General features: G+C 33.7%; 1 protein-coding gene and 2 long non-coding RNA genes across 5 annotated transcripts in view; 2 read left to right on the top strand and 1 right to left on the bottom strand.

The window, feature by feature from the left end:
• Window positions 1–393, bottom strand: part of LOC128192940 (E3 ubiquitin-protein ligase UBR4-like) — a 38,114-nt gene extending 37,721 nt beyond the window's left edge. For all 3 annotated transcript variants that reach the window (XM_052866040.1, XM_052866041.1, XM_052866042.1), the window contains exon 1: window positions 245–393. In XM_052866040.1, coding sequence (XP_052722000.1) covers window positions 245–366 — 122 coding nt within the window. In that variant the 5' untranslated portion in view covers window positions 367–393. The remainder of the gene's footprint in view (window positions 1–244) is intronic.
• Window positions 394–3,039: 2,646 nt separating this feature from the next.
• LOC128156753 (uncharacterized) lies at window positions 3,040–4,500 on the top strand. The gene is made up of 3 exons (XR_008239761.1): window positions 3,040–3,197; window positions 3,801–3,962; window positions 4,117–4,500. It is a non-coding gene; the product is annotated as an uncharacterized LOC128156753 (long non-coding RNA).
• Window positions 4,501–5,861: 1,361 nt separating this feature from the next.
• Window positions 5,862–14,331, top strand: LOC128156752 (uncharacterized). The gene is made up of 3 exons (XR_008239760.1): window positions 5,862–5,995; window positions 11,383–11,534; window positions 13,784–14,331. It is a non-coding gene; the product is annotated as an uncharacterized LOC128156752 (long non-coding RNA).
• The last annotated feature ends 559 nt before the right edge of the window (window positions 14,332–14,890 follow it).

Raw genomic sequence — 14,890 nt, 5'->3', positions numbered from 1 at the left:
ATAAACAAATGTTCTCATGATAGATTGATGTGTTACGCAGATACACTATTATAACAATCTCGTGACTATAGGAAGAGTAACATGTACTCATCTCGTGATCAGTGTTCATTAAATAAATCAATCCCAAAAGAGTTATTTCTCTATAAGTTTTTGTTTTGTCATCGGGAAACTACATCATTCGTCTAAAAGAATCGTAAACATTTGCTAAATTTAAAGAGTTACGTAAAGATTTTCTATTCCATACCTTAGAGTGATAGATTTACAAAACTTTGGAAGAATTTCTACGTCTAACGAGGCACTGGGGGCGATCAGCAACGGTTTAATGCTGATCGACCACTCCAATCCTCCTGGACTTCTGCTAGCCATTTTGTAATTCTCGTATTTTCTCGTCTCTGTCGAGATTCAATCTCCAGAAGAGTTGTCTCTCTTAGTCAGAAAAAAGGCCCACGAACCCCATAGCTCACAATGACCAACAAGGGCCAAGTTTATCCTGAGAATTATTAAGAACCAAATTCACAGCAACAAATAACAAACACTATAGAAAAAATCAGGGAAAAGGGTAAATTAAAAATCCAATCTGACAGGTTATATTTTCAGACTTCATACTGACTAAATTTACAACAAAAAGACCAATCATGATTTCTTCAGAAAAATTATTTCTTATGAATGTCAATCTTTTATGTATAAATCGATCCTTATTGCGTCCCTATTCTCTTTTTGACTACCAATGATAACAATATCGTATGAACAAAGCGTTTGTTTACATTTTGAACGTTGCAGTAATAATTTCAGTTTTAAACCATATACGAATGTTTTAAACGTTAGGAACTGTTTATCTATGCTTAAAATAAATAAAAAGATAGACAAATAAGCTGGAAAAAGAATTTTTACTGGTATATTGAACCCATGTAAACAAAAACAGGGCACGAGCCTTGTTTACATGACAAAGAATTGTGAGCCCTGTATCTTGCTTATAACTCCACGAATGAATCAAATTTTATTTGATCATTAGAAATGCAATTCTAAAGCATTGTAAATAATATATAAAAACATCAAAATAGAATTTGACCAAAATCGTGACCATGCCCCTTTAGCATTTAAGTTATTTTTTTCAATTTATCATTAACATGGTCATAGGGGAAGACCTTGGGACATCTATACATTAGTTTGTTTCAACAATAATTTAAAAAGTTCCAACGTTTATATTTTTGTTTTGTTTGGTGTTTGTTTTGTAAAGTTAGAGGATTTTTCAAATGTAATTCTAATCTTTGAGCTAACTCGATCTGACCTCCGGGTTTGTGCGTCATGGTTGAAACATTATTTTATAAACCCGTAAGTAAAAGTTTGGATTTTACAGGACACTTGATTCTTTGGAAGATTTTTTATATATATAAAAAAAAAAATAAACCAAAGGGTATGGGCATTACTTAACTTTGATTTTTAGCCGGGCTCTGCTGAAAGCAGAGTCCTGGCTGTAGGCAGGCAAATCGCCAATGTTACTATAAATAGCACAAGTAAACAAAAAACCTAACAGCGTCAAAGTAAAAGCTTCCGCTATACCAAATAGTTACATAAAGAGCCACGTTTTGTCAAAAGTGTTGGCATTTTGTTTCTTTTATTCTAATTTCGAGAGAATTGTCTATCTTTTTTAGTTTTCTTATTAATAACTTGTTTTAAAAACAAGACTATGCATTTTTGATACATACAATGCGCATGAATTTTATGAACTATTTTGCTGCGCGTTGAAGAAATGGGGATTGAATATATAACGCTTGTTGCAAAATTCAAGGCAGCAACTGTTGAACTTTTTTCTACTAGACAGATATATTTTTGTTTGTAGCTGCTTACAAAATTTGGTCGCTCTCTAACGCTTTGCCGACATTAAAAGCTTAATTATGTGTGTGAGAGAGAGAGAGAGAGAGAGAGATTAATTTTCAGTCTTTACCACACAATATGCATAAAGACACACCAAAAGAGCCCGGCTTTCAGTACTTCAGTACTTTGATTTTAATACTCATGTATATTTCCTTGGTTGTGCAACCACAAGAGAAGAGTACTAGAAATTTGAGAGATGTATTTTTATGATGAACTTTGAACCCAAAGTAGGATCTCTCTCTAACCCCTTCAGAAAAGGTTTCAGAATAAAAACAAACTTAAATTTACCATAAATTAGAAAAATTTTAGTATTACAGGCTATTTGTGAGAAAAAAAATCGAGAAAAAAAGTTTTTTTCTTTAAACACACCTTATTTCATTTTCTTTTAAAAGTTTCGAAAATTCCATTCTCGCACTAGAGGTAGTGCTACACAAACTTTGCTTACACCGCTGTCAGCGCCTGATGTACAACATTCGTGTACAAACCTAAACGATAGGCAAAAATTATTTAGAACTGAAGTATTTACTTTTTTATCAGTAAATATGATTATAAGTAATTCAATTTCAATCTTAGAATTTAATTTTTTTTATTTCATGTACAAAAATTATTTAATGTACAAATTAAAATCTGATCACATGATCTAGTTTAACAGATGTTTGAATCTTTTGAAATAAAAAGGCAGTTTCTGCACGCACCCGATTCATCGATAGTTTTATACAAATCAACGAAGCTTGTGTAGCACTACCTATGGTGAGAGAAAGCGAAAATCCCAAGTAAAAAAAAACAAAGGCGAAGTTTACGGAATCATACAGTTTTCCCCAATATATGAATACGTCGACTATAATAATTATTATACAGATTTTATATGCAGTCAATTCCTAACAATCGACTTTTCCAACAATCAGCACCATTCCATTCTTCAAAGAAGTTCTACCTTTTGATGCGAACTTTTTATCCAAATGTAGTACTAACTGATTACAAAGAGAATCAACTCCCAAGAGTTAAATTTAACAACCAATTTTTTCAACATATGAGATCTTATTCGAAACCATTTTTAAACAATCAAGTTCTACATATTAATTACGAATTATCGACTGTTGCCAAGAATCTAACATCGATAAAATCACATAACAGAGATTCGCCAAAGGCCAAGCTGTCACATCTTTTGCTAGCCACATTAGTAGCATAACAGGACATGGTTTTGCTCTGTTTCTCACCTTCAAGCAACCCCAAGGCTTAGTGTTATCGCTCTACGAGAGAAAAATGTCTAGGGATAAATTTCCAAGGATTAAAACGCCATCTCAAATGTTTTGATTTACAAGGTAACTTACAGATTAGCTTTTAAATTCCATGATAAATCACATTTATCAAAAAATATACCATCGTTCTATATTTTATGTATGCCTGTAAATTAAAATGTAAAGCAAATTCTAAATGCATGTATGTAAAACTTTGAATGGATTGATTTGTCATCATTCTGTCCTTTCTGACATATATCATTTTTCAAATAATATCTGTTGGGTTCTACAATCATTTTTTGTATTGAATATTATAAATCTGAGGTATAGATATAGAGTGAGTGTTTTATAATTGTTTGATCACTCTATGAGTCACCAGGTTAAGGAAGGTTAGGTTCATTTAAGTTTGTAAATGCCATTGAGCATACAAATTAGATATTGATATTTTATTGTAACTGGTGACTATTGCTTGTAAACACTCTGATCGGAGACGACAATAAAACAACACGTTTAATTTTATTTTACGCCTTCCCTGGTTTTATATTTAACAGTCATCCCTAACCGTTTGGACCGGAGACTGGATCAAAAAGGGTCCTTCACTACAAGCGAGTTTCACAAATAAAGATTATTCCCCAAAAGTAGACACGACAATTCTCTTAACAGGAAAAATTAAAATTTCTCTTTCAGCACTCGGTATGAAACCTGTGCGTATTCTGTTCGTGATTTGGGGGTTTCTTGTGATTTTTGGAAAAGCGCAACTTCCGGTCCCCACCTCCAACCAGAATCTTTACCTTGACAACAACAATTTTTTCCAGAGTGCACTTATTGAGGAGTATCTTAATACATTGTGTAAGTCAAAACCCCTCTCTCTCTCTCTCTCTCTCTCTCTCTCTGTGTTTTGTTAGGGTGTTACTTGATTTGGCAGTAGTCAATAAAGCATACCCCTTGTCCCAAGCGTCACTAAATCGTAGTCGTATATGTAAACTTTTAATATTTTTCACAGGCACGGCGTACGATGGCGAAGTTTATATTTTCCTTGGAATTGATGCTATCCCACTATGTCAACCAAAAACTAGAAAGGACCGGAAACTACTGCTGTTCTTACTTCTACTGCTTCCAATGAGCAAAATCATGGTGGAATTAATAGATGGATTGACCCCCGACCCTCCGGATCCCACCACGCCCGCGCCACCAACCACGCCCCCTGTTCCCCCCGCTGGTTAACCTATCACCACTACCCTAGCTGTTCAATCGCCATATCACCTTTGTTTTCATCTAGTCTTATTTATTGATTTAATAAGTTAATATATAATGCAAAAAGCCAAAAACAGTATACTGTCAGAAAATAAATGTTACATTTTGTTTTAATAAAGTAAATAATCATGAAGGATAAGAGTTTTCGTCTTTTAAATGCATGCAAAACTTTCAAGAACGTCGAGAACACCGTGCAGTATTTTCATCGAAATTTGTATGATACTTTGAAGTTTTCATGACACCGGAGAGAGGTTGCAATACAAAATTATCTCATTAGTTTTATATTGATATAAAAAATGAACAAGCAATACGGAATACACTACGTCTAGTAATTTGTTTTATATTCCCATTGCAATTGAATTTGAAATACCAAAATGGATTATTAAAGTGTCGGGCAATGAAGAGCGGAAGATGCAAACATATGAACAGATGTATAATATATATATATATATATATATATATATATATATATATATATATATATATATATATATATATATATATATATATATATATACACACACAAGAGAAATAATTTAACTGTTTATGGAAAAAGTTAAAGCGTCTTTACACAATATTCACTAAGCTCATGCATGTTCCAGAGATGATATTTAAGTGTGGCAACGCAGTTTAGGTTAACGCACTTGAAAGCAATTTTCAAAGTTAAATGGGCCCAAATCGACGGACCTGTATTTTTTGTCTTTGCAAAGTACATCAACATGTTTGTCACTGATATTCATAAAAATAAATTGTTTAACTTCATTTTTCGTAAGTGGACAGTACGGTTAGTTGTTTTGTCTTCTTCTAAAAATTGCAAAGTTGATCTGCCGTCATTGGGGACGAAGAGAGGGCAAATAAAGGTACATGTACATTCTAATCACAAGTATATCGCTCAAAATCACTGCAGGAAGAAGGTTCCTCATATTTCTTTTCCAAAGATACACCGGTAATATGCATTTTGAATAAATGTTCACATTCGAGTTGCATACAAGAAATAATATAAGGGACAGCTTGGTCATAAATAAAGTACGCCATCATAACCATATCCTAACAAAATGTAACTGACCAAACAAAATGTGTTTCCATTTGTATGATGCAAATCCGTAAGTGTCAGAACATAAACCAACTTCTTAGACTTAAAATCATATCATTGTTAGAAAGAAGAGTTAATTCGTCAGAGAAAATGTAAAATAACATCGTTGATCCTCAATCAAAGGCCCTTCATAAGTTGAACAATTTAGATTCCAATTTGAAAAGGAAAAATGAACCCCTCTCTCTCTCTCTCTCTCTCTCTCTCTCTCTCTCTCTCTCTCTCTCTCTCTCTGAGATTCATGTAGAAACACACACATTGACAAAACATGTTTCTCCTACAGCCGTATTACGTCGGGTACTGGTAACTGACATAAGCGTACACGATACACGTGTGTTTCCCTGTCTCAATCTTACCGCACTATTACCTACACAGGTTTGGCGGTATTCGCTTTATGTCATTTATATCCATATCCGCAAGAAATTCTCTCATTAGCAATTTAGCAAGATAGACCGTGGATATTCATATTGTGTTCAAAACTGGATTAAGATTAATGTAAACGGGAAATGAATGTATACATTGTTTAAAACGAAAAAAGGTAATATATGACTTGATAAATCCATTACAAGTATTGTTCTTTATAATATGAGCTGAAAATTATCCTCTAAGGAAAAAATGTAACAAACCAATTATTGAACAGAGCGACAATAATGTAATTTTGCTTCAATTTGAGCCTCTGAATAACTTTGATAGAAGAGTATTATTATTTTGAATAACATTGATAGAAGATAATTAATAAATGTTATTTTTAGCAAGAGATTGCATTTTCACAAAAGAATTTTATTGCTTTAAAGGGGCATGGTCACGAATTTAGTCAAATTCTATTTTTTTGCTTTTATTATTTACTTTAGGAATGCATTTGTAACGACCAAATAAAATTGGAGAGTCGGTCTAGAGTTAAAAGCAAGATACATGTAAAGGGCCCACAATTCTTTGTCATGTAAACAAGGCTCGCGCCCTTTTTTTTGTTTACATGGGTTCAATATACCAATAAAAATCTTATTCAAGCTGATTTGTCTATGTTCTTATTCATTTTAAGCATAAATAAACAGTTCTTAACGTTTAACACATTCATTTTAGGTCTAAAACTGGAATTTTTACTTCAACTTTCATAATGTAAACAAAATCTTTGTTTACTAATGTCCTTTCAGATATATTTCATTTTATCAAATAAAATATACAGCATTACTAAATATATCGGAAAGGACACTTAAGGTATTCGATGTATAACGACCACATTTTGTACCTAATAAATGAATGGTCCATATTCTTAATCATGATATCATTTTGAAGGTGTTATCAAATAAAAATACTCCACCAGAGGAATTTTCAAAAATTTTATTTTGGTCCAACTAATTACAACTTGAATTTTGCATTGAAGTCAACATAAACTTTCTCGTTATTAAAATATGAAATAAAATGATTCATTTACCGCAGATATTTTGAGGAATTTAAATTTTTCTGTTTTTTTATCAAGGGGAGATAACTCTTTAAAAAATATTTTAATGTGCAAATTGACCGTCTCTTTTTATGTTGTCTGTCACGTGAATTTCGTAGCTCTGTATATCGCCTATAACTAACGAATGACACTAAAATTTTGGTTGCCTTAAAAAAAATTCCTTACTGAAGCATTGTAAACATTAAAACCCTAAAAATAATCTTTGACTAAAATCGTGACTATGCCCCTTTTAGGGCTAGTTTAACATACTAATACCAGTTTGACGTTCATATTGCAAAATATGATATGTTCCGATGCAACATATTTTTATTATGGGTAGGGCAGGGAGACAGGCAAAATTTATACAGAGCTCTTGTTTTAAGGAGATTGAAATAGTCTTCAAATCAAACAAAAGCATATAATATTAAATATAGAATAAACAGTGCAATAACGCCATTAATAAACGAAGAATGGCGTTTAGCTTAATTAAGGCGAGAACACGCCTTTTTAAAAAAGCAAAATATAATACATGTGGGCAAAAGCTCAATTTCTAACTATATTCAGTTTGAATATAGATGTATAAGTTAACAAAGGATAAGAAAAAGTTATTTTCCAAAATGTTGTTGGTATCGAACCCTCAACCTAAATAGCATAGTTCTAAAAGGTTTCCATATGTCTTGGGCTCAAACTACTGAGTTCAGTCACGAGGATAGATATGTGTTATTTAAATGCTATATGCGACTCTAGCCACGAATTAAGAGACTCATATTTTTTTAATAAATTGTTAATTGGTTGTGATGCAAAATGACACTTTTAATGTATACTGGGTCATCACTCCACGTTTATGTCGATCAAAATCGATTTGTTTTCTATCGGACCTCTAGTAGACAATGGCAAAATTATCTAGCACAGAACCACTCTAAAAAAAAGAATCAAAGTTCTAAAAAAATGAATTTAGGGGGATTGATACGCAATACACCAGTTTAAATCATCAACATATTTCAAGTATTTATTACGGGGGGCTTTCTCCCGTACCGGACTAACACTGGGCCAACCGTGAGCTTATTCTCTTATTGTTGGACCCAGCCTCATGAAACCTCCAACAAGCCAACACGCGTTTTAGTTTTCAGACTTTTATATAGATTTTACATGAAATATACTTTTACGTGAGTTTGGTATGCATCAGCACCGAAGGTCTGATTCCAACTGACTATAATTTACAATTCAGAATAATATATAATGAACAATGGAACAACACAATGAAGGATTAACATAAGAAGTACAGATGTAAGTAAATCAATTATCAAACAGTTATTGAGTGACTAGGGACATTTTAGCAGCATGTACATAAAAGGATTAATAAGATGAAAGAAGCTTAAGTGTCAATAAACATAAACAGAAGTCAATTAAAAGATTAGCTGTCCATCACTGATTGTGCTTCAGGTGGGATTAATGCTGCGCGGAATTTATAACGTTTATAAAACAGTTGTCGAAATAGATGAAAAGTTTTTGTAACAATTAACACAAAGTCCGAAAAACATAATTTACACAATAATTAAAAATAGTCCGAAAGATTGAATTTCACACCGTGACACATGCTTCGCGTCCGCGTAAAACACGTCCTCGTGTTTTGAATTTTCATCATCGACGGTAACCGCGTTGTTGTCTTCTTTGCTGCCTGTGTGGTTGAAATCGGCGGTCAAGTTGTTTATCGTGCAACACGGCCTCTAGATGTTCGTTATCACATTCCAATACATAAATGGTCTGCAGCAGGGCGTTGTTTTGTTCCCTCAGCTGTTTGATTGTGTCGTCAGCCTCTGTCTGAATTTTCATTACATATTGAGAACGTTCACTCCCGATATCTTTTAGTTTCCTCTGCATTAAATCCATGAGTACTTTATCACCGTGTGCCTCTGCTTCTAATCTTTGTATTTTTTTCACATAAATATCAATGTCAGAACGTTTAGAGTTTTCTTGGAGCTTTGTTCTCAAATCCGTATTTTCACTTTGAAGTCTTGCGTTCTCAGACTTAGCACGTTGTAGATTTTCAGCCATACTCTTCGTAAGTAGATCGGACTTGCGTAGCTGAATCTTAATGTTGTGTAGCTCAGTTCGTAGAATACTTGAGGTATCAAACAAAGAATGAAATTGATTGTTACGAATTGAATTAAACGGCAATTCTCTCAAAGTACGTTTGTTTTCAAGATATTTGCACAGTCGTTTCATGTCTCGCGTCTTTTTACGACCCAAACCTGCTTCCTTTTCAACACATTTTGTTGGTGTCTTCATCTGTGTAAAACACATTCTGGAATAATGTCCAATTCTGTGACATCGGTAACACTTCTGGTTGAACGCGAAACATAAAACGTGGGGATGCACGTTTCCACACCTTCCGCACACTGGACGCTGACTTGAGGGGAAGCTGAGCTTCTTCTGTCTCCACTGCGGTCGGAAAGAATATTCCATGTTGTATCTAGTTTAAATCGTCTTCTTCATCTGTAGACTCTGAATCTAGGGAAACTCGCTAAACTGTTGTAGAGGTCCAGGATCTGACTACTACAAAATATATGTAGCAGTCCCGGGTGTCGTTACCCGGATTCTCCACCAAATATTACGGGGGGCTTTCTCCCGTACCGGACTAACACTGGGCCAACCGTGAGCTTATTCTCTTATTGTTGGACCCAGCCTCATGAAACCTCCAACAAGCCAACACGCGTTTTAGTTTTCAGACTTTTATATAGATTTTACATGAAATATACTTTTACGTGAGTTTGGTATGCATCAGCACCGAAGGTCTGATTCCAACTGACTATAATTTACAATTCAGAATAATATATAATGAACAATGGAACAACACAATGAAGGATTAACATAAGAAGTAGATGTAAGTAAATCAATTATCAAACAGTTATTGAGTGACTAGGGACATTTTAGCAGCATGTACATAAAAGGATTAATAAGATGAAAGAAGCTTAAGTGTCAATAAACATAAACAGAAGTCAATTAAAAGATTAGCTGTCCATCACTGATTGTGCTTCAGGTGGGATTAATGCTGCGCGGAATTTATAACGTTTATAAAACAGTTGTCGAAATAGATGAAAAGTTTTTGTAACAATTAACACAAAGTCCGAAAAACATAATTTACACAATAATTAAAAATAGTCCGAAAGATTGAATTTCACACCGTGACACATTGAACTCATCTAAGAGTTTTAAATCGTTGTTATGTTTAATTAATATACATTGTTTTGAATGAATTTCAAAAGAATTATAAGATTTTTTGATATCTTTATTTATCAGAATCTTATCCGTCTTAAAATAGGCATTTTACATGCTTTATTAGCAAATTTTCTTTGTGATCATCACATCGCGATGTTTGATCAATTCATATCCCTACTCTGAGCCTGACATTAAGGTGGTATGGACACCTGTCGATTTTTATGTGAACGAAGGTACATTATAATCAAAATACTTTCACCGGTATAAGATTTTGAAATTTTACAACATTTACCCATTTAAAAATGTTTAACAAAATTTTAAAACTCCTGACTTACAGATTTGTAGTTAACGCTCTTCTACATTACACTGTTCGGTAACAATATTATAATTATAGAGTTGATTTTATTGTTTATTTAGATAGGAAGTACATGTACGTCTCAATATAGAGGCGTCTCAAACCTGCAGAGCTTATATGGTGATTATTTAATTACAATGCTTCATACTAATTCCTCTCCAACATGTATTCACCAGGGCCAAGTGATCAATACAGGTCCCCTACCCAGCTTCTAACGATATATAACTGTACCCCCCCCCTCCCCCTCCCCCCCCCCCCCAACCCGCTCCTCTAAGAGAAGATATACATTGAGAGCTCAGTAGTTCAATAGTTGTGTTAAGTATATATGTACCAATACAGTACATGTTTATCAAATTGAATACCGCGCGTTAGCGCGTTATGATAATTTGTATGCACCGCTTGGTGTGTTACAAGACCCACGACATCCAAAAATTAGCATTCAATGTTTATATTTAGAGTCATAATTATGTGTGTTTTATATGAAATATCTTTGTATTGTCGCTGTAAAGTCATTCTATACGCTCTTAGTCAGGGATATGAAACATACATTGAACAGCCAAATGTCGTCGGTCCTGTCACACACCAAGCGGTGCATACAAATTATCATACAGCGCTAACGCCCGGTATTCAATTTGTGTGCACCGCTTGGTGTGTGACAGGACCGACGACATCCAAAAATAAGCATTCAATGTTTAAATGTACTGTGTAACATAAATCAGTCCAATTTGTGAGATGATAGAGCTCATTGACTATGATAGTTGATATTCAAAGGATTGAACCATTTAATTCCACACTATTCACCATGCTAACTATAACTCGTTGCATCCATCACATGTAAAGGACACTTTGTTTTAAATTTTGTAAAAATAACCCCAAAAACTAACCTGTATTTATACGTTTTCCTACCTTTCAGGTAAATGGCGAAAAAATGTCTGCAAGTGTTATTAATCCTCGGAATGCTGTTCATTCGCAGAAGTTCCCAACAATTACCCGGCGCTATCTACGGAGCAAGCTTTGATGCTTCTGCTGAAAATATACTTTTGAATGAATATCTGAACAATTTATGTAAGTACCCTGTTTAGTGTTTACAGTATTAAACTTAGTATGAATAAAACCAACTCACTCAAAGAATGGCCACCTTCCAGTGTAAGTTAAGAAGTCAACAGAGACTCCCTACATGTACCATGTATCTAACACGTTGCATAGTTAAAGTGTAACAATTATCTGGTCTAGGAAGAAAATTTGGGGGGGGGGAGGGTCAGGGCAGCACCCATTCCTATATCTCATCTTAACAGGCAACCCCCAACCCCAACCCCGACCCCCCCCATAAAAAATATAAATAAAAAAAAAAAAACAACAAAAACAGAACAAATCCAGTAACAAAAATGAGGCTCAGAAGCCCCTTTGCTCACTTGAGCAACAGTAGCCGTAACCAGAGAAATAAATAACAGAGATTTGCAACTGATCGTAATCTCGCGAAATCCCGCTGTCTCTATTGTAAAGTGTTCCCAGCTTAAATCAGTATATTTTTCTAATAAACAATTTTATCGAAATATAAAGAGCTAAAACCTATTACATAAACATTTAAAATATAATATTTTCATCAGTTTATATCATATAAACAATATTATAAGAGGAGCTTTAGAAGGCAGTTGGCTACCCGTCGTCCGAGATTTCGCCGATGTTTTATAACTGGCCAATATATTTTCTATAAATTATATTAATCTCTTTTTTCTATTTTTGTTCCAAAAATGTCTAAAACCTAAGCACACTTTTCATTAAAACAATATACTTTTGGTTTAAGATCATTATCTCAGTTTACTAAAATGTAGTTCTCAAAGTAAGGTTGGTCCCATACCATTTTTCAACAACAAAACACGCTAATCGCGGAGTTGCCAATCTCTGTTATTTATGTCTCTGCCGTAACTGACCAGAATAGCTTTGGACAGTTTTTAGAGTATCAAATACAAAGTATCTATATACAACTTAGTAGATATCTTGTTTATAAAATTAAAGATTTAAAAAATTTCTCCACATATACCTAAGTAAAAAATTGGGCTCCTTTTGTTGTTTCAGTTTTAGAAAAAAATATTTTTGACCGTATTTTTGATGATATTTATTTCTATTTAAAATTTCCGACCCCTTGTACCCACACCCCACAGTCGAATCTACTTTACTTGGGGATGCTTCAACACAAGTATCAGATTTTCTGGCCAAATGGTTTTTGAGGAAGATTGTAAGATTTTTCTCTCAATATTCCTGTGTAAATTTTCGACTCTTAATTGTAGCCCCACCCTAACCCCCGAGGTTATACTGTGAATAAACTTTAATCAACCCTATCCGAGCTAGGATCCAAAGTACAACTTTTCTTGCTAATGCTAATCAGTTTTTGAGAAGATTTTTAAATAATTCTGTGTAAATTCTTATTTAAGATGTAAAAACCCTCCACATTGTGCAACTACACTACCTGAGGATGCTTCTACAAAACTTTCAGTTTTTCTGGCCAAATGGGTTTTTGAAAAGATTTTTAGTAAAATATCGACAAATTTTCAATAATCCCTTTATAGAGGGCGTGACCGCGTGAATTTTACATTTAATCACAGACATATAACATTTAATGTCTATGATTTGATTCATCGGTGAATCCGATGACGTTTTACATTGTCTTAAAAATATGTGCAAGGATATTAACAGAAAAATGTCGATTTGTAGCGTTATTTGTATTGTTAAACGTACGTACCAGAATAAAGGAAACTCGTTGTTGTTTGAAACAGTGCTTCAGTTTGACCTTATCATTACACAGAAAAACATTTAACAAATGCATTCGCTTGATCGATTTATTAATAGGTTTGCAATTGAAACAGAACTTATAAATGCATAGATTATGAACAAGGCATTAGAGATGTAGTATTTATGATCGGATCGGTACTGACGATATAAATCTTGTGTAAAGTAGATGTTTGCCAAGGTGCCGACATGTCACCGCTTTTGTTCTCTTCATACATTGATGTTTTATATGTTAATTATCGATAAAGAGTGTTGCTGTGTTAAATAGTATTTGCCTTCCATTAAACTAAGACATGATTTTACTCTTATTAAAGTTATCCTTAACTTATAAGGTATTTGCTGATCATTACATTGTTCATTGTGTCCGAATCAATAAGCGAATGCAAACGGTTTTTGGTGCATCTTGTAATGTACAAATTTTGTTTTGATGAATCGCAAAGAGTAAACTTTGACAATTATTTATTTCAAATACCGCTAGACCACCACAGTATATATATACTATATGCACATGTATTCGATATTTGCAGGTTTGGTAAATGGCGTTTATCAACAGTGCGATAGAGTCGACAAAGAGAGAAAAAAACTCTTGTTACTGTTTATATTTTATCTGCTTTGTATTCCTTGGCAGTCGTCCACACCAATCATCGTAGAAATTATGGACACCATCATACCCGGCCCTAACCCCGGCCCTGACCCAGGGCCTGGTCCCGGGCCAGGTCCAAATTAGCGTTTTGTATCGACTCGGGATTAAAACTCACATCTGCATTCTGTTTATTGTGAAATGATAACCAATATAACTGAAAACTTCTTCATAAAAAATGTAAACAGCGACTGCGTAAATACTAGAATTCACCGGTGTCTTGTCAGTACCATGACTTGGAGGACTACAGTGTGTTTTCCAAGAGTGTTTCTCTCAGAATCAAATAAAATACTAGACGTGCATGTAAATGTGTTCTTATGATGAAATGTAACAAAAATCACTGCACTGTTTATGCCAGTATCACGTTAGTTCTCCCATGTCTACAAATTCCACGAGAAAATCAATGAAACTGCAATAAACTAGACATACCGGTGTCGTTGTTGAAAGAGTTAATTATAAACATGCTTTTATTGATGAATCTAAGCTCTTTGAAATATATACTCTATGAATTATTTACCTTTATAGAATATATAGATTAAAAATTTCTCACTGGAAAACATTTTTCAAATATGATATGTAAACTTTCCTGTCGCAATTATCGATAAAGAAGTTCCTATAAAATTTTAATTCTGATAGGTTGAACAAAAATCCTATACATGATTTTAAAATCCGATCGGAAAACAAAATATTATACGGTACAAGAAAAATATCTGTTTGAATTAAATTTTTATGGAATTTCTTTACAGCACGATAACAAAAAATTAAAGTGCCTGTGAGGTCAACTTTACAAAAGGAACACACGATAGGATGCCATCATGCATATGCGTTTGATAAATTACTTTTGTTTAGAGAAAGAGGCATATCCTACCGACACAATTAAAAAAAATTATCTCATCATTTTATTATGCTAATATACGGTAGATACTTATTCGCTCTGCTATGTCAGCTTTAGTAAACCTACGCATAAAGTGAAGCTTGCGCACTCTATACCAAA

The sequence above is a fragment of the Crassostrea angulata genome, chromosome 7 (assembly GCF_025612915.1).
Source record: "Crassostrea angulata isolate pt1a10 chromosome 7, ASM2561291v2, whole genome shotgun sequence".
NCBI classification, from domain to species: Eukaryota; Metazoa; Mollusca; class Bivalvia; order Ostreida; family Ostreidae; genus Magallana; species Magallana angulata.
This window is presented reverse-complemented; position numbering and strand designations above follow the sequence as displayed.